Genomic DNA, 26682 nt, shown 5'->3' with positions numbered 1-26682 from the left:
ATAAGAGAATGTCTCTGACTACTGCTATAGAATAGGGGAGTGTCTCTGACTACTGCTACAGAATAGGAGAATGTATCTGACTACTGCTACAGACTAAGAGAATGTCTCTGACTACTGCTACAGAATAAGAGAATGTCTCTGATTACTGCTACAGAATAGGAGAATGTCTCTGACTACTGCTACAGAATAGGAGAATGTCTCTGACTACTGCTACAGAATAAGAGAATGTCTCTGACTACTGCTACAGAATAGGAGAATGTCTCTGACTACTGCTACAGAATGAGAGAATGTCTCTGACTACTGCTACAGAATAGGGGAGTGTCTCTGACTACTGCTACAGAATAAGAGAATGTCTCTGACTACTGCTACAGAATAGGGGAGTGTCTCTGACTACTGCTATAAAATAGGGGAGTGTCTCTGACTACTGCTACAGAACAGGGGAGTGTCTGTGACTACTGCTATAAAATAGGGGAATGTATGTGACTCCTGCTACAGAATAGGGGAGTGTCTGTGACTACTGCTACAGAATAGGGGAGTGTCTGTGACTACTGCTTCAGAATAGGAAAATGTCTCTGACTACTGCTACAGAGCAGGGGAATGTCTGTGACTGCTGCTACAGAATAGGGGAGTGTCTGTGACTACTGCTATAAAATAGGGGAATGTCTGTGACTACTGCTACAGAATAGGGGAGTGTCTGTGACTACTGCTATAAAATAGGGGAATGTCTGTGACTACTGCTACAGAATAGGGGAGTGTCTGACTACTGCTACAGAATAGGGGAGTGTCTCTGGCTACTGCTACAGAATAAGAGAATGTCTGTGACTACTGCTACAGAATAGGGGAGTGTCTGTGATTACTGCTACAGAATAGGGGAGTGTCTCTGATTACTGCTACAGAATAGGGTAGTGACTCTGACTACTGCTATAAAATAGGGGAGTGTCTCTGACTACTGCTACAGAATAAGAATGTCTGTGACTACTGCTACAGAATAGGGGAGTGTCTGTGACTACTGCTACAGAATAGGGGAGTGTCTGTGACTACTGCTATAAAATAGGAGAATGTCTCAGACTACTGCTACAGAATAGGGGAGTGTCTCTGACTACTGTTACAGAATAGGGGAGTGTCTCTGACTACTCCTACAGAATAGAGGAGTGTCTGTGACTACTGCTACAGAATAGGGGAGTGTCTCTGACTACTGCTACAGAATAGGGGAGTGTCTCTGACTACTGCTACAGAATAAGAGAATGTCTCTGACTACTGCTACAGAATAGGGGAGTGTCTGTGACTACTGCTACAGAATAGGGGAGTGTCTGTGACTACTGCTATAAAATAGGAGAATGTCTCAGACTACTGCTACAGAATAGGGGAGTGTATCTGACTACTGCTACAGAATAGGGGAGTTTCTCTGATTACTGCTACAGAATAGGGGAGTGACTCTGACTACTGCTATAAAATAGGGGAGTGTCTCTGACTATTGCTACAGAATAGGGGAGTGTCTGTGACTACTGCTATAAAATAGGAGAATGTCTCAGACTACTGCTACAGAATAGGGGAGTGTATCTGACTACTGTTAAAGAATAGGGGAATGTCTGTGACTACTGCTACAGAATAGGGGAGTGTCTCTGACTACTGCTACAGAATAGGGGAGTGTATCTGACTACTGTTAAAGAATAGGGGAATGTCTGTGACTACTGCTACAGAATAGGGGAGTGTCTCTGACTACTGCTACAGAATAGGGGAGTGTCTCTGACTACTGTTACAGAATAGGGGAGTGTCTGTGACTACTGTTACAGAATAGGGAAGTGCCTCTGTCTACTGCTACAGAATAAGAGAATGTCTCTGACTACTGCTACAGAATAGGGGAGTGTCTCTGACTACTGTTACAGAACAGGGAGTGTCTGTGACTACTGCTACAGAATAGGGGAGTGTCTCTGACTACTGCTACAGAATAGGGGAGTGTCTGTGACTACTGCTACAGAATAGGGGAGTGTCTGTGACTACTGTTACAGAATAGGGAAGTGCCTCTGTCTACTGCTACAGAATAAGAGAATGTCTCTGACTACTGCTACAGAATAGGGGAGTGTCTCTGACTACTGTTACAGAACAGGGGAGTGTCTGTGACTACTGCTACAGAATAGGGGAGTGTCTGTGACTACTGCTACAGAATAGGGGAGTGTCTCTGACTACTGCTACAGAATAGGGGAGTGTCTCTGTCTACTGCTACAGAATAAGAGAATGTCTGTGACTACTGCTACAGAATAGGGGAGTGTCTGTGACTACTGCTTCAGAATAGGGGAGTGTCTCTGACTACTGTTACAGAATAGGGCAGTGTCTCTGTCTACTGCTACAGAATAGGGGAGTGTCTCTGACTACTGCTACAGAATAGGGCAGTGTCTCTGACTACTGCTACAGAATAGGGCAGTGTCTCTGACAACCATAACAGTTTCCAAGACTGCACAATCTCTCTTTAACATGTAACATACAGTAAATGGAGATAATAATGCATTGTTGTATCATACAAACCTTCATGATTTGTTTTTTGTTTTAAGGGACAAGTGATCCGTACGTCAAGTTTAAAATTGGAGGAAAAGAAGTTTTTCGAAGCAAAACAAAGCATAAAAACCTTAACCCTGTTTGGGAAGAAAAAGTTTCCTTGCTCATTGAAAATCTTAAAGAACCTTTATATGTTAAGGTAAGGACTTAATCAATAAGGTTTACAAAGACAAAGGGCCTCATTTCAACACCAACTACACTCACATCTCAGAAATCTCCTCCATTGAAACCTTGGTAACATGATGACCGCTGCAATACTGGATGGGTAAATTCACCTCTTTGTTCCGCTCCAATTGTGATTTCCAGAATTCAAAGAATTTCCAAATTTTCAATTTGTTTCAACTAGTGGTGGATGTGGAGTTGGTATCAAGGGGCTAACGGGCTGCGAAAATCTCAAAACCATCTCTTCTGGGTAAAGTAATATTAAAATTGTATTCTGTTTATTTTCACTGTGCAAAAACTCAGACAGAATATATCAGCAGGACAGAACACAAAATATTCATTATCAGATGGGGAAACCTGGGGAAGAATAAACAAAGAAGAAGCTGTAAAGAACAACTAGTAGATGAGCAAATCCTGCATTACATCAATGTACATCAGGGGAGAGAGGGCAGGAGGGAGATAACACAGGATAACAAAGGTATTCAAATCTGTTTCCTTATAGAGATAGATATAATACAAAAAAATATCCATAAAAACGCAGAACATGCAGCGAAGGTAATTTATCCATTCATTTCTACCAGTTTTCTTGAGTCATTAAGTTGAAAATTTGAGCAAACTATTAATAGTTGAAAGGATAACTAGGGTGTCTAATGGGGATGACATGAGTCTTGTAAACTAGGGGCAATTTATTCGATAGGTGGAGAGATCAAGACTAGGATAGGAAACATCTTTAGTTATAAACTAACCCAATGTTTGCTTGGGGTTTGGGTTCGTCCCATCCTGGACATATTGCTGGATTGGTGACCGAACAGCCAATTTGGCAGATTGACGCCTCTAGCAACTAATGATGGATATAATTGGTGCCGTGGCTAGTCGCTAAAGGCGTCAATTTGCCGGATATGCTAGGTCCTATCCTAGGCATGACCCAGCATGCAGTTAAAGCAAGGCAGCCACAACCCCAGGAGACGATCAGCACCTCCTTACCCAGTGCAGGGGTGACGATTGCCGGGTGAAGAGGTGAGTGACCCCTTTAGGTGCTGTGGTCCTGGTTGAACATGGCAAACATCCAGGATCTTGACTATCGCAATCTCAGCTGTTCATGCAGAGGCTAGGCTGTCACATACAGCCGACCTCCTGCACGGATCACACAGGCTCCGCTTCTGGGGCCTTACGATCTCCGTGACGTTGAGGAACTTAATGGTGCGCGAAATACAAGCTCACCATGGCGTTCCCCAACGTCATGGTGCGGTTTAGGGGGTAAAGGAACAATGACTTTAAAAAAAAAAAAAATAGAAACAAAGCAACCAAAGGCATAAAAATGTTATTTATTTATTTTAACCCCTTAATGACCACCGTATTGGGTTTTTATGGCTGCCATTAAGGGTACTTCTTCTGACGCTCTGCCTTTCTAATGGGTGTTTAACCCCTTACATGCCGTGGTCAATAATGCCCTCAGCTTGTAAGTTTGTCTCCTGTGGATTGGACCCCCCCCCATTGAGGCTGCCGGCTCCTCTTCATACCAGGTTCTACCTCCTGGCAGGACCCGACCACAACTGACTGAGCATGCGTCAATACCCTGCAATACAAGTTTATTGCAATGTAAGGGCTTGAACAAGCAATCAGATGAACATCATCAATATTGAACCCGCTCGGTAAACAACGGAAAAAAAAAACACGAAAAACTTCCCATAATATTCCATTTTCACCTAATACCCTCACAAAAAATTTTTTGCACAGTAAAATGATACGACTGGAAAAAAAAACCATAAAGCAGACATTCCGGAAATGTTAATTATCAAGCTCTTTGGGTATTTTAACTATCTGCCTGTAAACGGAACATTTAAAACTTTGCCAAATTTTAATTTTTTTTCAGAATGAAACGCAATACTTATCGCTTAAATTTTACAACTAACATGTAGTACAATGTGTCACGAGAAAACGAGCTTAAAATCACCTGGATATGTTAAAGCATTCTGAAGTTATAACCAATTATTGTGACACATGTCAGATTCTAAAAATCGAGTCTGGTCATTAAGTTGAAAACAAGTGTTGGTGATAAGGGGTTAATAGAGAGCAGTAAGGGAAAGTCAAATATGAACAACTATATATGTAAAGGAAACGTGTATTTTCTATTCAGTGGAATTGTATAGAAATGTCGCCATCTAGTGACCATATAGAAGAAGTGAAATTGTAAACTGAGGCTCATCTTTGTGTAATTATTTTTACACCATAGCAAATGCCTGTAATAATGCAAATTATAAAGTGCGCTGCAAAATAAATAAAACAGATTTGAAAGCAAACAAAATTTTTAAATTCAAACTGCGTGTTATGGTTATTTCTGATTATTGAGATGTTCAGATATCAATAATATAAAGTGGATTATTGGAGACGTAGAGCATATTTCTAATGTACTAAAAGGTTATTTAACACTGTGTTGATATCTTGTGATATCCCTTGCTTTTGATTAATGTTTTTTGTAATATTTATGGAAAATTTGAATAAAGAAAATTAAAAAAAAATAATAATTCAAACTGCGTAAATCAATAGTTCAAAAGAAAACAGAAACTTTGTAATATACTTTATTAATCTTTTCCTGATTTTAATGTTGTGAATTATTTAGCTTTCCCTCTGACTGTGACCGCTCATAGATAAAAAGCTTATAAAGTGTCTAATGGCTTAAAGGAAATCTACCATATAATCCTGTACGATAAACCAGTGACACTTTCTCATAGATCCAGGCACAGTGACTGTGGTTACTGCGTTACCAGAGCCCCTCAGTAATGCAGATTCACAGGTTGTTACAATGAGCAGGACATGTAAAACACCCCTGCCAATACATGGGCAAGGGAGTAGTTGCGAACAGCACCGTCTCCAGGTTAGTGCAGAGGGTGTCGCGAACCCTCCAGGAAGGTCCCAGAACCTGAGCACTAGGTATTAGCAGCTGTAGATCCTGTCTGGACAGGCAATGGTCAATGGTATGTCAATTCTAACAAATTACCATGTACACTGGAGTGTTATTGGAGAGTGAGCCACCACCTGACCAGGATAATAAAAAACCCCTGGACAGGGAAGGGCTAGGTTTTACCTTAGAGGTCAGTCAGTCAGATCCAGACCACAAGGTCTTGCTTCTGAGCACAAGCTCTTAGGCATCTTGGAATCCAGCTCTCACTAGAGAGCACATCCTGTGACAGAGAGGAACAGTGTCAGTCCACCATCAGGGCTAACACTCAGCTAATACCAGGACAAGAGCTGCATCTTCCACAACTGGACACAGATACATCCCAGCCTGCATCTGCTACCAGGCTGGTGAACCAACTCCTAAGGACCACTCTCCTTGACCACTCCAGTAATCCGGAATCTCCAGTAATCCAGAATCTGTTCTGAGATTGTTCTGGCCTGTTGCCTGCAGTTGTTCTAATAAAGAACTGTCAGTTATTTTGCAATAGGTTGCCTCCTTCTGGTCCCTGGATACGACTGTACCACCACGGGCTTCCCCATCCATCACTCAGGGTTATATATTACAGACATTAAGGGGTTGCCCCAGGGAGATCCAGTACATCAGCCTCTCCCTCCATATTTCTTGCACACACCACCTGCTGGAGACCTGCCAGTCTGTAGGATAGCCCTCCGGTCCCCATACCAAGCACCGTGACATCAGTGTGCCTAGGCCGCAATCGCCAGCCACTCCGGTATTCTGGGCCCCGGCTGCCTCCAGGCCCCAAGAAAATGCTAGGGCTCAGTGGGGGATGTTGCACATATCATATCCAATTTCCTGCTTTATCCCCCTCCCTCTTCCTATGTAATCTAGCAACAGCAGGATGTGCAGGGTGAGGGGAGACCTGCTGCTCTGCTCATTGTAGCAGCCTGTGAAGATTAGCATAATCATAAAAGTTGATTTTAAAGGTAATCTGTGATCATGTTTCTTTCATCACCCGGTATAGTGGCATCATCCAGAAAATTTACTTTGAAGTGAGATGGAAATTGGTTGTGTAACATCCCCCACGGGGGCCTAGCCTTATCTTGTGGCCTGGAGACAGCCGGGGTCCAGAATACCGGAGTGGCTGGCTAGTGCAGCCTTGGGAGCACTGTGGTCAAGGTGCTTGGTATGGGGACCAGAGGGCTGACCTACAGCCTGGCAGGTCTCCAGGAGGTGGTGTGTGCACGAAATAAGGAGGGAGAGGCTGATGTAATCCCTGAGTGTCTGTAGGATGAATCCCTGGGTGATGGATGGGGGAGCCCTTGGTGGTAAGCAGCCTTATTCGGGGATTAGACAGAGGCAACGTTGTGCAAATCAACTTACAGTTCATTATTCAACAGCAGGCAATGGCCAGAAACGGGTAACAGCAGATTCTTTATGCAGGGTGATCATGGAGAGTTGGTCCGCAGGAAAGGTCTACACAGCCTGATAGTAAATGCAGGCTGGGCTGGTTCAGATGGAACTGAGTCCAAGTGGTGGAAGTTGCAGTTCTGAGCTTAAGTCTCCAGACTTGCCCTGGGTGCCAGGCAGTAGGCCTGAGGCACTAGAAGTTCATGGGATTTGTGGCTGTGGCAGCACTGAAGTTGTGCTGCTCAATCTGTCTCCTGACTGAACTGAACCAGACAGACCATGTGCTCTTACCAAGCAGGGGCTTTTATACTCCCACTCATCAGGTGGTAGCACCTCTCCAAACACCTTCCAGCTTTCATGACAGAAACATCATTTCATCATTTCACATCAGATTCTAGAACCTTCCTAGAGAGGTGATCAGTCTCCTTAACAGCTCCTGACCAGGAGAGGGTGCTATTCGCAATTACCAGCCTGCTTATGCATTGGCAGGGGTGTTGCAGTTGTTTATAGTCGAGCAGGTGGAGAGTTTAACATTTATGTCAAGCTCTCTCTGCCTCATAACGCCTTTTTCACTTTAATTGATGGACCTGCATCCAGAGACACCACTAACCAGATCTCCTGAAGTCAGATGCATTATGTCAATCACAGAGGAGGAGGCGTTTAGAACTCTCTGCCTCCTTGACTATATACAACCAATTTACATTTCACTTCAAAGTTGATTTTCCAGATGATGCCACCACACTGGATCATGAAAGAAACATAAACTATAAGATATTACACTGTTTGCCAATATGCTGGTAGCGGTTTATTAGGCCAATTGCTGATGACAGGTTTCCTTTAAATAGAAGGAGGCTATGGAAAAGAAGATTCCCACAGTCACAGTGCCTGTGCAACATTCCCCACCGGGGCCTAGCCTTTTCTTGGGGCCTGGAGGCAGCCGGGGCCTAGAATACCGGAGTGGCTGGAGGTTGCGGCCTAGGCACGCTAGTGTCACGGTGCTTAGTATGGACCGGAGAGCTGTCCTACAGCCTGGCAGGTCTCCAGCAGGTGGTGTGTGCAAGAAATTAGATGAGGGAGAGGCTGTAATACTGGTTCTCCCTGGGGCAGCCCTTAGAGTCTGTAGTATGTATCCCTGGTAGATAGATGAGGCGCCCTTGATGGTGATACAACCGTAGCAGGGACCAGACGGAGGCAATGTTGTGCATAAAAGTAACTTACAGTTCTTTATTCAAACCAACAGCAGCAACAGGCCAAACTATTCCTTACAGAGGTAGGATACTGGGAGTGCTCTTGGAGAGGAAACCACAGGCTTACCAGCCTGGATGCAGGGGCAGGCTGGGATGTAGCTGTGTCCAGTGCTGGAAGCTGCAGCTTTAATCCTGGGTAGTATTCAGTATTAGCCCTGAAGGTGGACTGACACTCTGTAGCTCTGTAGTGAGAACTGTGGCCTAGGAGGCCTGTAGTAAGAGCAAAAAATTAACGCAAAACACCGGCGGCTCGTTCCCGATCGCAGGCGTTTCCATAGAAAAGCCGATGCGATCGGGCCGAGGCCCGCACCGGTGGGCGGGACTTTGTCTGCGTTTGCAAGCGCAGGCAAAGCGCCACGTGTGGCGCCGGCCTTAGAGAGAAGTCTGCTCACTAGAAGAGCTGGGCCTGAAGAGACCTAACTCCTCCCCTGACTAAGGCCCCTTCCACACTAGCGTTGCATTTCACGTCAGGGTGCAATGCGTGAAAAACTGACATTTTTGGCTGCGTTTTTGTTCCATTTTTCCTTGGAATAATTAGCGTTTTTGCGTTTTTCACGCGCGAGTCAATGGGAGACTCGAGCATTTTTCAAAGGGACCATGGTTTGGGATTAAAATGTTTTATTTAATTGAAAAATAATGTCTTCTGATAAGTTGCAAACATCTGCGATCTATTCTTCACTGTTCCCCGTGTATATTATCTCCCGACAAGTTAGTAGATGTGAAGAACAGTGAAGAATAGAATAAAAACAGTGAACACAGTGAACACAGTGAACACAGGATCATTTAAGAGAAAAACACAGTGCAGAACACAGTGCAGAATAGATTACAGATGTTCGGCACATCTGCTTACTTGTCGGGAGATACCCGCGGAACGGTGCGCCCAAAATAGCATGTGAAGAACAATATATATGTGTGTGAAGAACACATTGCAGATGTTTAAATACATCTGCAATGTGTTCTTCACACATATATATTGTTCTTCACATGCTATTTTGTTTGCACCGCTCCGCGCGTATCTCCCGACAAGTAAGCAGATGTGCCGAACATCTGTAATCTATTCTTCACTGTGTTCTTCACTGTGTTTTTCTCTTAAATGATCCTGTGTTCACTGTGTTCACTGTTTTTATTCTATTCTTCACTGTTCTTCATTGTGTTTTTTAAATTAAATGATCGTTCTCGAGCAGGGGGAATACTGTTATTCTGGTCACCTAGCAACCCTTACGTTTAAAACGCATTGCACTCGCATTGCACTTGCAATGATTGCGAGTGCAATGCGTTCTTGATGCATCTCCATAGACTTGAATGGGGCGGGAAAAACGCGCGTGACACGCAAAAGTAGAGCATGCTGCGATTTTGACGCGCGTGAAAACGAACGCAAGCACGCGCGTGAAAACCAATGCTAATGAAGAAAGACCCATTGAATACAATGGGACAGAGTGCAATGCAAGTTCTGCGCGTCAAATGCACGCGCAGAACTCGCGCGTGAAAAACGCCAGTGTGGAAGGGGCCTAAGAGTTTAGTTAATCCCTGGTCAGGTGGTGGCTCACTCCTCAATCACACTCCAGTTCACAATTAAGTGCATTGAGGCATATCATTGGATGATAACATTAACAGTCAAATCAGCTTAACCCTTGCCAATCCAGGCAATATCTACCGCTGCACATGTATAGTGTCCTGCAGAGGAGCTGATCAGACTCTCTACTAGGGGAAAACAAATATTAGGGGCTCATTCGCAACAACTCCTCTGCCTTGCATTGGCAGGGGTGTTGCACCTGGATCTATGAGTAGGTGTCCCTGGTTATTCATGCTTGATTTTGATGGTAGGTTTCCTTTAACTCTGTACTGACATTCCCAGGATAGTCCAATCTCCTTATAGAGCTGCAGATATGGAAAGAGTTAGCCTCCTATAGCTTCCTGTCCTGATCTACTGTATCTGCTGTGTATGAACACTGGCACTCCCTGCACGGTTCTCCTCTGCACTGATTTAAAAGGAGGTTAACCCCTTCTATTGTGAACCAGAAACTCAAATCCATGGCATCAAAGACCTTTCTTGTGTAAAATATAGTAAATTATGTAACAGTAACATGTGTAACTCACAACTGCAAGTGTACACCAAGATTGTAACTATGTTTTTTTTTTTGTCATCCATTCTGTACCCCTTTGTCTGGTAAGGCAAACCCAGTGTCTAAATCCCATAATGAACTTTATGCTCAGCATGCAGGAATGTGCTAGGGCTTTTTGGTACAGATTAACCCAGAAGTCTTGTACATTAAACATAATTTTATTTTTTTTTAGTCTTTTTGTACACTATTTGGAGTCTTTACTATGGAGCCCCCCATATGTCTGCATAGGAGCTGTCAAGCTAAAACTGAAATGCACCTCATGTTAAACCCTATCAATAATTCATGTTCTCTCTACCCATTTTACGGCCACTACTGAGCATGCATTGTTGATTTTACAGGTATTTGATTATGACTTTGGACTTCAAGATGATTTTATGGGGTCGGCTTTTCTTGAACTTACAACATTGGAACTACAAAAGTAAGAAAACTTTATTTTCATATTTGTGATTGGATAAATCTCAACTCTTTTTGGAGTTTCAGTTATACAGCAATAACATATGGCGATCATTCTAAATTGCACCAAAAAATGTTCTATTATGGGGAAAGTGCCCTGCAAAGAGGTACAGATGTATCAGTGGTATAAGGGTGATGGCACACGTGACGTTTTGAACGTGTTTTTGGGCCGTTTTTAAGCAGTCCTTCAAAAAACGGATGCGTTTTTGAAAAATGCATGTTTTATTTACAAAGCATCCGTTTTGACAGGTGTGACCAATTATCTTTATTCAAACTGCTTAAAAACGGACCAAAAACGCGTTCAAAACGCCATGTGTGACATCGCCCTAACAAGACTTGCTAAACCCATGAACCACACTTGATAACTCTGTAGTGTAAGTAAATAGGGGGAACCACCCGTTTTCTGTGATAACTAAATGAGTTAACTCACGTCCAGTAAGGTTAACCAGCCCAGCACAGTACGCCAGCGGCTAACGTGGTGTTTTGAACCCGTTTTTGGTCTGTTTTTAAGCAGTCCCTTGAAAACGCATCCGTTTTGACACGTTTTACCAATTATCTTAATCCAAACTGGTCAAAAACGGATGTGTTTTAAAAAAACGCATGCGTTTTTCGAAAACGCATGTGTTTTTTTACGGACTGCTTAAAAACAGCCCAAAAATGGGTTCAAAGTGTCACGTGTGCCGCCGGCCGTAGGCCTAACTTCTAACTTAATATGATTCCCTTCTTTTCCTCAAGAAAGTTCTGATGTGCGTTTTTTAACCCGTTTAATTAAGATAATCGGTAAAACCGGTAAAAAACAGATGCGTTTTCAAAAACGCATGCATTTTTTTAACAGACTGATTAAAAAACTGCCCAACGGGTTCAAAACGCTACGTGTGCTGTCGGCCTAAGGGTGTGGTTACACATCACGTTTAATGCATGCGTTTGAAGACGCATTGCAAAAGCTGAGGAGAGATTTGCCAAACCAAACATCTGTTAACACTTGTGTTAACAAAATGCAAATGTTAACACTCACGTGAACACACATGTTAACATTGTGTTAACAAACATGCCTTAATGTGATGTTAACATATGTGTTAACAATGTGTTAACATGTGTGTTTTGTAAACACAAGTATTAACAGCTGTTTAATTAGACAAATCTCTCTTCAGCTTTTGCAATGCGTTTTTAAATGCATGTGTTAAATGCAATGTGTGACTGCACCCTAAGGAGATGGAGGAAGCCACAGCACCCAAGTAACATCATCCAAGCATAAAAATTGCAACGTTTCGATTCAACTGGAATCGAAACTTTGCAATTTTTATGCTTGGATGATGTTACAATAAAGATTTTTTGGAACTGAACCGTACCGGGTGCTGTGGCTTCCTCCATCTCCTATGCTGACTGTGGGACTGAGCACCGGATCCCCAGCTGCGAGCACCACCCAATTGTAATTGGAGCCTAGGATCGCTGCCTTCTCTTCCTCCTTTCTGACTGCACCCTAAAACTCTGCCCTTCCCCTCTATTCACCAACTAATAATAATAATTCTTTATTTATATAGCTTTCACAGATTACTCAGCGCTGCATAGAGCTTGCCAAATCGGTCCCCACAATCTAATCAACCTTCCAGAATTTTTTGGAGTGTGGGAGAAAATCAGAGGACAGGGAGGAAACCCATGCAAACACACAATGCTAACCCCTGAGCTACCGTGCTACCCAAATAATCTCCTCTTTCCAATTATTACTAATAAACTTTTGGAAGACCTAACCCTTACTTTACAGATACCTCACCCTGTTCATTCTCTTCCTTGGAGTCATAGAGCAAGAGTTGTCCAGGCTCCTTTCCTCTGCTCGCCCCACCACCTGCAGCAGTACCCCCATCCCCCCACTTCTTGTTCCCTCGTCTTTCAAACACCCTGTAGTAACCCCATTATCTGGCCAGTCTGTAATCTCCCTACTCATCTCCAAACTTTTGGGATGCCTGATCTATTCTTTACTAACTCAATCTATCAGCTAACTCCCTCCTTGACCCCTGCAATCTGGTTTTGTACTACGCGCTCCACTGAAACTGCTCATTCTAAAGTCTCAAATAATCTCCTCAAAGGTGACTATTCTCTCTTCATTCTTCTGGATCTCATTGCTGTGTTCGATACTGTGGACCACCAGCTCCTCCTTAGGATGCTTCACTCCATTGGCCTAAAGGACACTGCACTCTCCTGGTTTTCTTCTTATCTCTCTGACCGCATTTTCAGTATCTCCTTTACTGGATCTCTGTGTTCTCATCTTACTGACGGGTTTCCTCTGGGCTCAAACCTAGTGTTTGTGTGGGTTTTCTTCCAGGTCCTCTGGTTTCCTCCTACACTCAAAAAATACTGGTAGGTTGATTAGATTGTGAGCTCCATTGGGGACAGGCAGGGCCGGCTCCAGGTTTTAGTGGGCCCCTGGGCGACAGAGCCTTAGTGGGCCCCTCCGTGGACCTCCCTCCAGTGGCCACACTGCGCCCCCTCCCCCTGCGGACACACTGACCCTGGGGACACACTGATCCCCCCCCTGTGGACACACTGAACCCGGACACACTGAACCCCCCCTTGCTGACACAATGACCCCCTCCAGACACACTAACACCCCCCCCCCTCTCCCCCTGTATACACACTGACCCCCCCCCCCACCCCCCGCGGACACCCTGACACCTTTCCTGGTTCCCCCGGAGCAGCGCCTGCAGCTGTCTTCGGCCTGGGCCTCCCGTACTTGCCGGCTCTGAAGCCGGCACACGTGATCCGATGACGTCATCATGTGCGCCGGCTTCAGAGCCGTCCCGTCGCATACCCTGCGGAGCGCCGCATCATGGGAACCGGGACAGGTGAGTTTTAGTTTCTGCAGAAAAGCGATCGATCCGGATGGTGATCAATTGTACCAGTGTCTTATAGTGACACTGGTACAATTGATCCGGGGGCCCAAATGGGCCCCTCCAGTACCTCGGGGCCCCGGCACTTGCCCGGGTTGGCCGGGTGCTGGCGCCGGGCCTGGGGACAGGGACAGATTTGGCAAGCTTTGTGCAGCGCTACGTAATCTGTGTGCACTATATAAAATAATTATTATTATTCCTCTTCTCTGTTACCTCTATACTGCCTTCACTGGACAAACCACAAGCACAATTAGCTTTCAGTATCACCTTCATGCTGATGATAACCAGCTATATACTTCTGCACATAACATCATTCCCTGGTTTACTACAGAACACCAGAGATTGTCTCTCTGCTGTCTCTAACATCATGTTCTCTCTTTACCTGAAATTTAATCTTTCTAAAACTGCTATGTGCTAACCAATCCAACCTTGACCTCTCAGTTTTCATCAGTGGTATCACCAGAACACTGAGGCAGTAAGCCCACTGACTTGGAATTGTGCTACACCTCTCATTTCACTTGCATGTGCTTGCAGCATGAAACTCAAAAACATTTCCAGAATCTGCATATTTCATACAATGGAAACCTCTAAAATCCTTATTGTTGCTTGGATTCACTCTCACCCCGACTACTGTGACTTCCTACTAATCATTCTTCCACTTTTTAAACTCTCTTCCCTACAATATTTTAATGCAGTTGTCAGACTTGTCTATCAATCCAGATGCCTGCAGTCTGTGCCAGTCACTGCACTGGTTACCATCTTCCTCCAAATCCACTTTAAATCATCCTCATTCACAAAGCTCTGCACAGTGCTGCAGCCCCTGAACTATCCTTTCTATCCCCCATCTCATATTCTTCCATCTGTCAATGATTTAAGATTGTTCTATTATTTGATTTAAACCTCCCACAAACATTTACAGAACTTCTCCCAAGCTGCACAAATTCTCTGAAATGCCCTACCCTGGTCTATCAGTCTACTACTCAATTACCAAAGCTTTTGTAGGAGAGAAAGAGGGACAAAAGATGCAAAACATTTAGCACGCCATATAAATATTTTTTTTGCCCTAAGCCACGCTTTTTGTTCCACCTCTTACTCCACCCCCAATTTTTTTTTTTTACTCTATGATGTGTAAAGGACTGCAGATTACAATGTATTATTATGATTTATATTAGTCTCACCTTCTTTGGCCACCTCCTATTCTTAATTCACACTGGCTACACCACTACACATTACATTTTTTTAATGGGAGAAGTGACAGCATGTGGTCCTTACAAAGCAGTTCCCAGAAAAGACTAGGGTTCAATAATTTGAAAGCTATCCCTTCTCCACAAGTGAGATGATAACTTGATAGGTGGAACAACCATTGATTAATAAATAATAGTAAATTATTCATCTCTATACTGTTATATCTCAGGAATATACACATAAAGTAGAACCTCCCTAGATGATCACTTGTGAGAACACACTGGCCCTTATTTACTAAGGGTCCCACGGATCGCACTTTCAATGGCTTTTAGAAATTTTACGGGATTTGCGCCGCTGTGACAGCTAATTAGAAGGGGATTATGTCGCACGCGATCGTATTTCTGTCATGTGACAGAAATTGGGGGGCGGCCGTCAGACGGTCCGACTGATTGGGACTGAGCGCGGAATTTAACTTTAAAATTGTGTCACAAGACATGCTCTTACATACACTGGGAAGAAGAAGGTGAACTCCGGCGGACCTGAGCGGGTAAGCGACAGATGCAGGAAATCGGGCACACGATCTTTATGAATCGTGGCAAAGTTCATTTTCGTTGGACAAGGCACAGCGGGGATCGCGACAGGACCAGGTGAGTAAACGTGCCCCATTGTCTTCACATTTTTATGATACTGTTGTATATTATAGTCCATTTATAGCCGTAGATGAATTTGCACACATTTATTGGGTCACCAAGGACATTGGTTCAAAAGTGACTTCAAAAAGACAAAAAAATATTTATCGAGGTCTATATGGCAGTTGGACCCCTTCCTATCATATGGGTAATATACACTTACTGTATATACTAAATTAAGAAATTATATAAGCCCAAGTGTTACTCATGCAGATGATGACAAATCTCTGGGTAAGTGTATGAGTACCTATCCGCTTTCTAAGCCGTGTTCCTATCTATTACACAATACAACTTGATATGTGTCACCGCTAATTCTATTAGTTTATATCGCTGTGTTTCAGCTTGACATCCACAGCACAAAATAAGAATAATATGTTTATGTCAAAATACCACGTATCCGTATGTGGAACAAGATATAATGATCAGGTACAAGCAATTTATCAGGAATGTCTTCATTAGTTACCTCTCATTATATTTCTATCATTGACTATCATTATTATATTGTTATTCTTCTTATGTTTTATTTTCAGCACAAAAGATGTTGCATTAAATCTGAAGGATCCCCAGCATCCGGAGCATTTACTGGGAACCATCTATTTATCTGTTTTTCTGTCTCCGAAGGACAATGGCTACATAGATACTGTGAGTCACTTCATATTAGAAATTAAAAGTAGCAGAAAATAGTTTTCCATAGTTTTTACATAATAAAACTTAATATACAGTATGTGTACACATGTCACATGGTGTCCTATATATTGCATACATTATATATGTATATATATATATATATATATATATATATATATATATATACATCTGATGTATATATAATTAATTTTGAACTCCAGTCTTAAGGTTTTCCGCACTGGAACTCCGGCGCGCCATATCCACCAAAAGGCTCAAAACTGTAAAAGTTAGGACCTATAGACCATATCTGAACTGGCAGAGATTTTTTTGCTATAATCTCCACCAGTTTTCCAGCAGAAACTGTGTTAAATCTGACGTGGCAGACATTCACGCAATTAGTTGATTGCAAAAGTGGAGACTTATATGTGAATAGTGTCAGAACTTTACATTTAGGGCATAATTGATTGGTGTTCAATATCTACACGCAGGCTGATTCAGAAACACAGGACTTTTGTATTAAACCTGGACCTTCCCATTTCAGCAAAAGCATGGTTTGGTTTTATGTAATAGATGTTCTGTAATCAATACCAATAAACAAGGCACCTTGGGGGAGATGTAGCCATTTGTCTACACCAGAATTCTGGAGTAATGGCCTGTGTCGTGGAATACAGTTGTCTCCTGGATATCACTGGGAGCAGCCATTTCGACCCTTTGCAACAATATGATGACGCAAAGGTGCTGGCATACAGGAAATTAATTCAGCAACCACACCGTGATCTTTTTTTTTTGTGTAACTGTGGGTATAAGGACTGTGGACCCATATGATTTTTAAAGAGGATTTCCAAGAAAACCATAGACCAGCCGATGGTCAGCAGCAGTTGCAGTGATATCAATATACAATGGACAAGGGCAGGTCTCTGCATGTAGCTCTCTATCCATCGATCTCTTATCCTGAAGAGCGGTCTGCTCTCTGGATTGTGCTGCTCCACAGCTCCTCCCCTTTGCTACAAGTAAGAGTTGTAACAGGATTTTGAATAAATAAAGCATTCACTCAGAGCAGAAGGGAGGGGCCATTTATTGCAAAGAGAAGAAAGAATAACCTGGCTGCTACATTAAGAATAAATTGGAGAGGAGAGAGTTTAGTGAGTGGAATACCGATTGGAAGGGAGTTAAATTAGTCTAGATGAGAGTGAATCAGAGTCAATTGTAATAAATGGGTGGATTCTAAAGATGTTTTTGAGATGCATGCAGCAAGAGAGTGCAAGTGATTGAATATACGGTGCAAAGGAAAGGTCCAGAGTCCGGGACATCCCCAAGACAGCGGGTCTGCTGCCTTTGGGTTATTGTGATAACACAAATAGAAATGGAGAGATCACGGTATTTGTTAGTAGATGGTGATAAGACAAGAAGTTTAGTCTTAGAAAGATTGGGGCAGATTTACTTACCCGGTCCAGTCGCGATCCAGTGGGGGGTTCTCAGCCTGAAACATCTGCAAGGTGTTCTTCACACATATTGTTCTTCATATTTTATTGTGGAGAACACCGTTCTGCACGCGTGTCTTCGGAACAGATTGCAGATGTACGCGGACATCTGCAATCTGTTCTTCAGTGTTCTTTCAATGTGTTCTTCACTTAAATGATCCTGATTCCTGTGTTCACTGTTTTCTTTGTATTCTTCACTGTTCTTCACTGTCTTTTCTTAATTAAATGCTCGATCTCTAGCAGGGGAAATACTCGTCCGAGCAATGAGTATGCTAATACTCGAACGAGCATCTAGCTCGGAGGAGTATACTCGCTCATCTCTAGAAGTAATGTTAGTGAAAGCCAAGAGACAATCACTGAAGTAAGACAGGGGTGATGGTATGTGCAGAAGTAAATAGCTGGGTTCAGGGTCGGACTGGAGTGCCTGGGGCCCACCAGTAAAATAGATTTTGGGGGCCCACCTACTACTACATAATATATTAAATGGGCTGGAGGGTAGGTCACTGGTTGTGCCACCCTATGTGTAAAAATGGGACGTCATAAAGGTGCTGGTCATCAGGGGTAAAAGGTTTCCTTTAATTCAGAGATATTGTGGACAACGCGTTTCGCACTACAACAATTGCTTCCTCAAGTCTATTACAATACACAAATAAATTCATTTTAATATTGATGATAAGTTAAAAAAGAGAATAGGATTCAGAGGATCGGTATACCAAAAGGAATAAAACATAGGCTTTAAAAAGTTCATATAATGATACAGTCGGGAAAAATACAATAAATAAACAGATACTCTTATGGCCTCCTCTGAGGTGATTGGTGATCACATTGGAAGTGGAGGAGACAGATAATACATAAAAATGATAAAATATATATATATAATAGGTAATATATAGAAAGAAAATATATATATGTATATGGATGAATAAACCTATAGGCTGAAAACAACGCTTAAGGTAATGACCAAATAGATAAATAAATAAACCAATATCTGTGCTTTAAAATCATAGAATATTAAATAGTACAACATAATTATACATATAATGACCTGTGACAGAGAGTATGCATCGGATGACTTAAATATGAGGGGCCCTGGAGCCGTGTTCAGGTTAGGGCCAATAGTCTACGTAGCTGGCTGTGATGGATGTCAGAAAAGGGGGCTGGAGAGACTCACCTAGGCTGGTTGTGCTAGAGTGGTGCAATAATCTTGGTTCCCCTGTTTTGGCGGGAATTTATTGGTGTGCGCGTCTAAATTAAAAAAAAAAAGGAATTGGAGGGTGATTCTGGTGCGTCTAAATAAAGAGAGAGAAAAAAATGGAATTGGAGGGTGATACTGCTGTGTCTTAATAAAGAGGAAAAAATTGAATTGGAGGGTGATACTGCTGTGTCTAAATAAAGAGAAAAAAAAAGAAAAGGAGAAAAAAAAATTTGGAGAGGGGGGAGAAAGGGGGAGAGGTCTGATTAGATGATGAATTATTATCTGGGGCTGTGGGAGAAATAGAATGGGATGAATTTGATGAATGATAGTCTTGGTAACTTCATTTAGACCTGTGGGGCTTAAGGTGTTAAGTTTGAAAATCCAAAAGACCTCTCTCTTGCAGAGTGTCTCAAATCTGTTGTGGACGTCTCATAATATGGTTGATAGGCATGATTATTAACAAGTTCTCGTCCTTTGCATGTCTCATGAGATAATGTTTAGACAGCCCATGCAGTTGGAAACCCTTCTTTATGTTTGCCCTGTGGCCATTGATCCTTCTGTTCAGGGCCTGTGTTTTGGAGTATTGTGGAGTCCACAGGGGCATTCCAAAAGGTTTATGACGTATTTGGTCTGACACGTCATATGGTGTTTAGCCTGAAAGCATTCAGAGGTGGTGTTAGACCGGAAGGTATTGGCATTGTGTTTAATGTTGTGGCAACATAGGCATAGAGGTTGGCACATCTGTTGACTACTGGTCCAGTGGATACTGTTCTCTTGATCCCATGTTGTTTAATCTGGCTTGGGGCTAGAACATTCTTGAGAGTGGCCGCTTTCCTGAAGGTGACCTTAGGGTATTTGGGGATGATCTCCTTAAGTACATTATCACCTTCTAGGATGTGCCAATGTTTGTAGAGAATGTCCTTGATTTGTTTGTGCTTGTCGTTGTATCGCTGATGAACGCCAACGGCAGATCGATGGGGTCTTTATTTTTAGCTCCGGTGGTTAGACATTCTTCTTGGGTGAGTTTGGAGCTCCTCCTGTATGCATTTTTCAGAATGTGTGCAGGATATCCTTTTTCTTGGAAACGTTTTTTTAGGATCGTTGCTTGGGACTTGAACATGGAGATGTCGGTACAGTTTTTCTGGATTTGCCGGTACTGGCAGAATGGTATATTGTCTTTCTATTTCTGGAAGTGGGAGCTGTCGTAACTGTTGGTACTGATGTCTTTGAAGTATGTGGAGGTGATGATTGGTCCATGTTTATTTTCTAAGTTCAGATCAAGAAAGTGGATAGTCGCCGTACTCCATGGTGAAGGAGATTTTGGTTGAGTGATTGTAGAAATGAAATGGCATCGTTGTTTGAACCAGTCCAGATGAATAATAGGTCGTCGATGTACCTGCGATAAGAAAATATATGTTGGCAGAATGGGTGTTGTGATAGAATAAACAAATCCTCAAACAAACCCATAAAGAGATTTGCGTAGGATGGGGCACTCGGGTGCCCATGGCCGTACCACATTGCTGTAGGTATAGTGAAGATCCATATGAGAAGAAATTGTTTTCTAAAATTATCCTCAAGAGTGATATCAAAAGGTTCTTAAACTCTGTAGGGTGTTCCAAATCTTTGTTCAGAAAATAAGCTGTGCACTCGATTCCTTTCTCATGATCGATGTTGGAATAGAGGGCACTCACATCCATTGTTAGAAAGGAGAACTTCTCAGGCAATTCTGTGGCGTTTAGGTCTCTGATGAGGTGGTCTGAATCTTTCAGATAGCAAAACTTGTATAACGTAGTCTTGTTAGTACAAGTCTAGAAAATGTGAAATGTTGCTTTTAGGGAAGCCAACGCCCGATATGATGGGTCTTCTGGGGGGTGTTTTGTCATTTTTGTGGATTTTCGGTAGAAAATAATAGTAGGGTGTAGTGGGAAAAGGTATAAAAAGAAATCTGTGTTCTTCTTTGGTGATGGTCTTTTGCTTGAAGGCCGCATCCAGAAGTAGTTTGAGTTTCTTTTGAAGTGCAGGCATTGGGTTGGCTACTATTATTTTGTAGTATGTAGTATCCGATAGGATGTTTAGAGCCTCTTCATTATAGTAGGTGTAAGTCATAATGACTAACCCTCCCCCTTTGTCAGCTGGTCTTAAAACTAGGTCCTGGTTTCCTTTAAGATTTTTCAGTGCTTTGCGCTCTGTTGGTTGCAGGTTCCCCCTACTAGTTCTAGAACTCGGTGGAGCTGTTACTGTAGTAAGTTTCTTAAAGTCTTCCATCACTAGGTCTTGATAGACTTTAAGGTGGTGTCTTTGATCTTGTAAGGGATAGAATTTGGATTTGTTTTTAATTTTCGTGGTTTGGATACACATGTCATTCGTAGATACCATGTTGTTTGTGTCGACGCTCGGTTGTATATGGCCCATTGCCCCTTGGAGTGTGTGACTTTTGTTTCGTTTTGTTTGCAGGGAGAAATGGCGTTTTAGGGTGAGTTTCCTAATAAATTGCTTGATATCCAAAAAGAGATCAAACTCTTTTGGAAGACTGTTAGGACTGTAAGACAGACCTTTTGATAGAAGAGATTCTTCATTCTTGCTGAGAGGATAGGTAGTCAGGTTGAAGATTTTTATCGTTGAATCTTGTTGGGTGGCCTCAGTCTCGGTATGGCGCCGGTTCTGTTGTGGTCTTTTATGGCCTCCTCTTTTTCCTCGTTTGGTTTTTTCTTTTCTTTTGGTTCACAGGCGGAAAAAAAAATTCTATATTCTTGCTCTTCATTGTTTGTGTGTTTGCTCCTTGTTGGAAAAGGGGTTGTTTGTGCCTGTGTTTTGGGTCTCTTTGTTAGGAGGTTCCTGTGTGGTGGTGGGTTGGGAGTGGGGGTGTTATAGAAAGATCAAGTAGGGTATTGGTGAAGGAGATCTTTTCAGTACCAGATAGATCAATTCTCGGTGTGATAGTCGGGGACGGCCTTTTGATCACGGAGTTCAGAGTATCGAAATTATTCCAAATGTTGTTGGAGGTTTCGGCAGGGGAGTTAGGATTTGATAGACTTCTAATATCGGCCCTAATCTGGCTGATGGTGGCTGAAAAGAGGGCATCCCTTTCTTTTCTTTCTGCTGTTAGAGGGGTGGGGAGGGTGTGGCTGATGGTAGGACTGGCTGGCATATGGTTTGAGGTGTTAAGTGGTGTGGTTATCTGAGGGGTAGGGGGGTTATTGCACCACTCCAGCACAACAAGCCTAGGCCTGAGGAAGCACGCGTTGTCCAAAATATCTCTGAATAAAAGGAAACCTTTTACCCCTGATGACCAGCGTCTTTCTGATGTCCCATTTTTACACATAGGGTGGTACAACCAGTGACCTACCCTCCAGCTCATTTACATAATATATTATGGGATACGGGAATTTCTAATCACTAGCGGGGGCAGTGAAGTAAAGGATAAGCTAATCCCTTTCTCCCTCCCTCTCTGCTAGTGCTCGGCTCTTGGTTTGTTTACAGGGACTGCAGTGGTGACGCTATCTCAGGGCATTAATGTTAGGGATGGTATAAGAGTTACCCCTTGTTTCCTGGGCTTTCTGCTGGTTGCTGGGCTGTGGTTATGGATGTTATAAGTGTTCCATCCTCTTCCATCTTGGTGTTGATAACATACCCTAAGGAATCTGGGGATGCACAAGTGACAAGCTGCCCGGTGCTTCTTACCGTAACTGATGTTGACACTGATATCTGTCTTTGTATCTAATGTGTGGCAGATCAGTGCAAAAAAAAGGTAAGAATGATCTTGGGTCTCAAAAGAACATCTTTTCCCAATTTACTGTGGATATGCCTATGTCTGTGACAAAAATGACATTTTGTTTGGTACTCTGAGGGCATCTCTAGTATCTACTTTGGGAAATGTTTTTGGCTGGGTTATTAAGGGAAATGTGTCACTAACACTCTGGGAGCATCTATGAATGGTTCTAATTTTTTGAGGATATCCGTAGAGTAAAATAGAAAAGAAAAAAAATGAAATACATGCATTATGGTTGTGACACAGCTTTTTGACTTTCCTGTACTTTATACTCTTTCCCAGCATACAGTATATTAAAGGGCTACAGTTCATTATATGGTTTTGTAGTGAATATTTAAAAAAAAAATGTGATACTAACTTACTGAGGCTTCTGTTGTTTGACTTTGTCATAAGAGCAAAATTATGAAAACGTCTCATCAAGACTTTTTCAGGCTACATTAACGTCTCATTGTAGCCTCTGTTTTTAAGATCCTACAGGAGGATTACCGACATGTCCTTAAAACAGCAGGCCAGCACGTATTTCACTGTGTGCTCATAAAGTGGGATACGTCCTGCAGTTCCACCCTGAAAGCATAAAAAGGAGTAAACATCGGCAGCAGCCAGTGATTGGCTGCTGTCAGTGTTCAGGGTTTTTCCCCAATGTTATCATTGTCCTTATACGGACAGTGACATCACTGGGGTCCTCCCAGTGCATGCACGCAGCAAAGGCCAGGGATTGATGCAGTACTATTGCATCCATTCCTCTATTGTTTACTTTGGCTTCCGCTGAGCTTATCCGTTGCTAAGTAGGAGGAAGTACGATGGAAATATGTAACTTAATGCTTCTTTCCGACCAGTAGTGGCAAAATGGAAGCAAAAAGGATGCCAGTATATTCTATGGTGACGTTCAGGGTATACACGAGACATATACCCTGAACATATCCATAAAATAAGATGTGAATGTAGGTTTAGCCAAGTTTTTGGACATAATCTTTGATTAAAGTTCCTAATTGATTTGTCTTTGGGTACAGCCATGTATATACACCAATGATTTCTTACCAATGCACATATACTGTATAATAATCTGCACTGTATGTAATTTATGGCCTGAATTTCAGCTGTGGCTGGCATGGCTCTTCACCCACTTGGAAGCTGTTTAAATAAAATACAATAATTCTATATAATAGCTCTTGACTTAACATACCAACATTGTTGATGACCTTCATAACACATTAACCTTTTTCACAGCCTTTATCTATGCTCAAGTCATCTGAGTCGGTAAGCAGTGTGTGCGCTGTGAAACCTTCCACCATTGTGCTGTTGCTAAGTTACACTCCATTACAGCATGATTATGTTTGTTCCACTGTGAAAGTCATTGCATGATATTATTGTTTTGATGATCATCAATTACTAACGCATGTACTTGTCTAATATGGAACCTTTACTTTACAATGTATTATTTTAAAGGTAAAGTCTAGTTTGAGATACAAGTAGTTAGAAAGTCAGGCGAGCTGAGACCTGGGTAGAATATAATACATCCTAGTGATTGGGGGTTTCAGCCCACTAGCGTATTGCCATCTCCTCTGGGGACAAGAGCTGACTTATAACATTTTACAACTGTTGTTCAATAAAGTAAACCCCCTTAATTGTATTTTTTTTTTTTTGTTTAACTTCTCTAACTTTTAGGATCACCACCTGACGGGCACTCTATATGCCTAGCCATTACTCTCACCAGTAGTCTTCCCTCCATTGTGGACAGTTTTTTTCAAGTTACAAAAGTGACAACCTTATTTATACCTCTTAATCATCTGCGATATAAAGAGGTCACCTTTTACAGAACCCTCTACGTTTTGTGACACCAACCTAAATGTCCCCACTTTAGGTCCAGCAATGATTGAAAGCATTGGAGACTGGTTGCTTAGATCTATGTAAAAAGTTGGCATCCTTGGTGTTGCCGATTATTTTAAGATATGGAAGAGAACCATTTAAGTGTAGAAGGAAATGTTGTTTTGTATGGACTATATTCATATTATACTGTGTTACAATGTATATATTGTATATCAGGAAAGAAACTAAGCTTCTTATGGAGATTTGCCTTTGCAAGCCACCTGTAAAGGAATATGGAAACTTCAAGGCCATGTGTGTCCTGCTGGGGAATATAGGAAGGAATTAGCTAAAAGGTTTTTAAGAGACAAGAAAAACTATGACTAAGTGCAACCTTAAAAAGGCAGTTTCCTATTTATCAATGTGTGACCTACAAAAAGCCTAGTAACATGGTAAAGAAGGGATTATAGCCAAACCAGGGAGTCTTTTTTAAAAAGAGAAATAGACTTCCATATTGGTAAAACATAGAATTGTTATCTAAGAATGTCTGTTTAGATACACCAGGTAAGGAAGAATCTGGAAAAATTGACTTTAATAATTGGTTGAGTCCCCCAAAATCTTCCACAGAACTCACCTAGTACAAACCAGGATACAGAAATGTTTCCCTCCTCTTCACCCCTTTGCTTTTGGGGATGTGATTCATTGGGAACAGCAGTTTACATATGGTGGATGTGTCCTAGAGTCAGAGCCCTCTTATCTCAGGTAGCTCTTATGATCTCAGCAGTGTTACACATCACTGTGAGTATTTTTGTTAGCAGACAAGATTGTTACCTTTACAAATCCATAAACCCCAAGTTTGAAATTTGCCTACCAAAAGAGGTTAAACCTGTGAAAGTATTTGTGGACGATGGGCAAAATCGGTCGAATCATCCATTACATTATTGAAGTTTCCAATAAGGCGCACGGGACAGGACTGATGTTTTCATGTAAACATGAGGACCTAGTATAGATTCCTGACAGAATAAGGAGGGGGAAGGTATATAGCTATGTATATTTCCCCATAAGGACAAATATAAAAGCCCTCTTTATCAGTCTCGACCAATGGCAGGTAAAAGGGATTTGCCTATGCATTAGAACGCTCACTTCCCTGGAACAATATAAGTAAACAGAGTCAAAGGACTGACTCCCCTAATGGAATTTTAAATATTTAGTGGTCTCAGGGGTGAGATGTTTTTCTTGCAAACAGCAAATTACGGGTGATTGTTATTTAACTACATCTACACCCCTTGCCGCTTTACTGGATCTCCAAGCTCCTTCACATTCCAAGACAATGGGGCAGATTTATCAAGCTGTCTGCAAGTCAGAATATTTCTAGTTGCCCATGGCAACCAATCACAGCTCCCCTTTAAAATATTCATGAGCACTGGTAAAATGAAAGCTGAGCTGTGATTGGTTGCCATGGGCAACTAGAAATATTCTGACTTTCAGACACTTGATAAATCTGCCCCATTATGTTAATAGGCATCGCCATTGAATATTGCGTGTATATATATATATAAATATAAAGGGATTAAGGTGCTGTATTAAAGAAAGTGCACATTTCCCGAATGGAGCAATGGTCAATAACCAGTATATAGATGCATAGGGGGAGATTTATCAAAAGTTTCTGAGGTAAAAATGTTCCACTTGCCCATGGAACCAGTCAGACTTCAGCTTTAAGTTTAAAAACAGCTTTGGAAAAATGAAAGCTGAACTCTGATTGGTTACCATGGGCAACTAGAACAGTTCTGTTCTCAGACAGCTCTGATAAATGTCCCCCATAGTGCTTATCTAGAGAACCCCCCTACCACCCCAAGAAAACAATAAACCTTTCTGCATTTCAAACACAAGCAGAATGGGCCTCGTAGGTGCCCCACTTAATACAGGTCCCACTGAAGGACCCCCCAGGCAAAACTACAGCCTACGAGAAAGTTATGAGCTCCCAGATTATAGCAGAGTGTTAGGAGAGGAAGGAACAAACTTCAAAAGTGTGATCACCTCCAACAGCCCTCTACAAAATAGCAGCAATGTACAATTAGAACAGTAATCCAAAAACCATAGAACATTTTCAATATAAATTAAGACAAGAGTCTCCTTACACAAAGTAATACTCATCAGTTAGAGGAAACCAACAGGAGAATTTT

The 26682-nt window shown here is 42.2% G+C and overlaps 1 protein-coding gene and 1 long non-coding RNA gene across 8 annotated transcripts in view; one reads left to right on the top strand and one right to left on the bottom strand.

Moving 5' to 3' along the window:
- MCTP1 (multiple C2 and transmembrane domain containing 1) overlaps positions 1 to 26682 on the top strand; it is a 486374-nt gene that overhangs the window by 167622 nt on the left and 292070 nt on the right. For 5 of the 7 annotated variants that reach the window (XM_072139697.1, XM_072139689.1, XM_072139708.1 and 2 more), the window contains exons 3-6: positions 2550 to 2692; positions 10751 to 10830; positions 16155 to 16266; positions 23924 to 23953. In XM_072139697.1, coding sequence (XP_071995798.1) covers positions 2550 to 2692; positions 10751 to 10830; positions 16155 to 16266; positions 23924 to 23953 — 365 coding nt within the window. The remainder of the gene's footprint in view (positions 1 to 2549; positions 2693 to 10750; positions 10831 to 16154; positions 16267 to 23923; positions 23954 to 26682) is intronic. The other 2 variants (XM_072139702.1, XM_072139695.1) reach the window with 1 other exon arrangement.
- LOC140120794 (uncharacterized) lies at positions 2972 to 23965 on the bottom strand. The gene is made up of 2 exons (XR_011853982.1): positions 23880 to 23965; positions 2972 to 3072 (listed from the first exon to the last, which is right to left on the bottom strand). It is a non-coding gene; the product is annotated as an uncharacterized lncRNA (long non-coding RNA).

The sequence above is a fragment of the Engystomops pustulosus genome, chromosome 1, assembly GCF_040894005.1.
Source record: "Engystomops pustulosus chromosome 1, aEngPut4.maternal, whole genome shotgun sequence".
In the NCBI taxonomy this organism is placed as follows: Eukaryota; Metazoa; Chordata; class Amphibia; order Anura; family Leptodactylidae; genus Engystomops; species Engystomops pustulosus.
The sequence above is the reverse complement of the archived record's forward strand: the minus strand, read 5'-3'. Positions and strand labels throughout refer to the sequence as shown.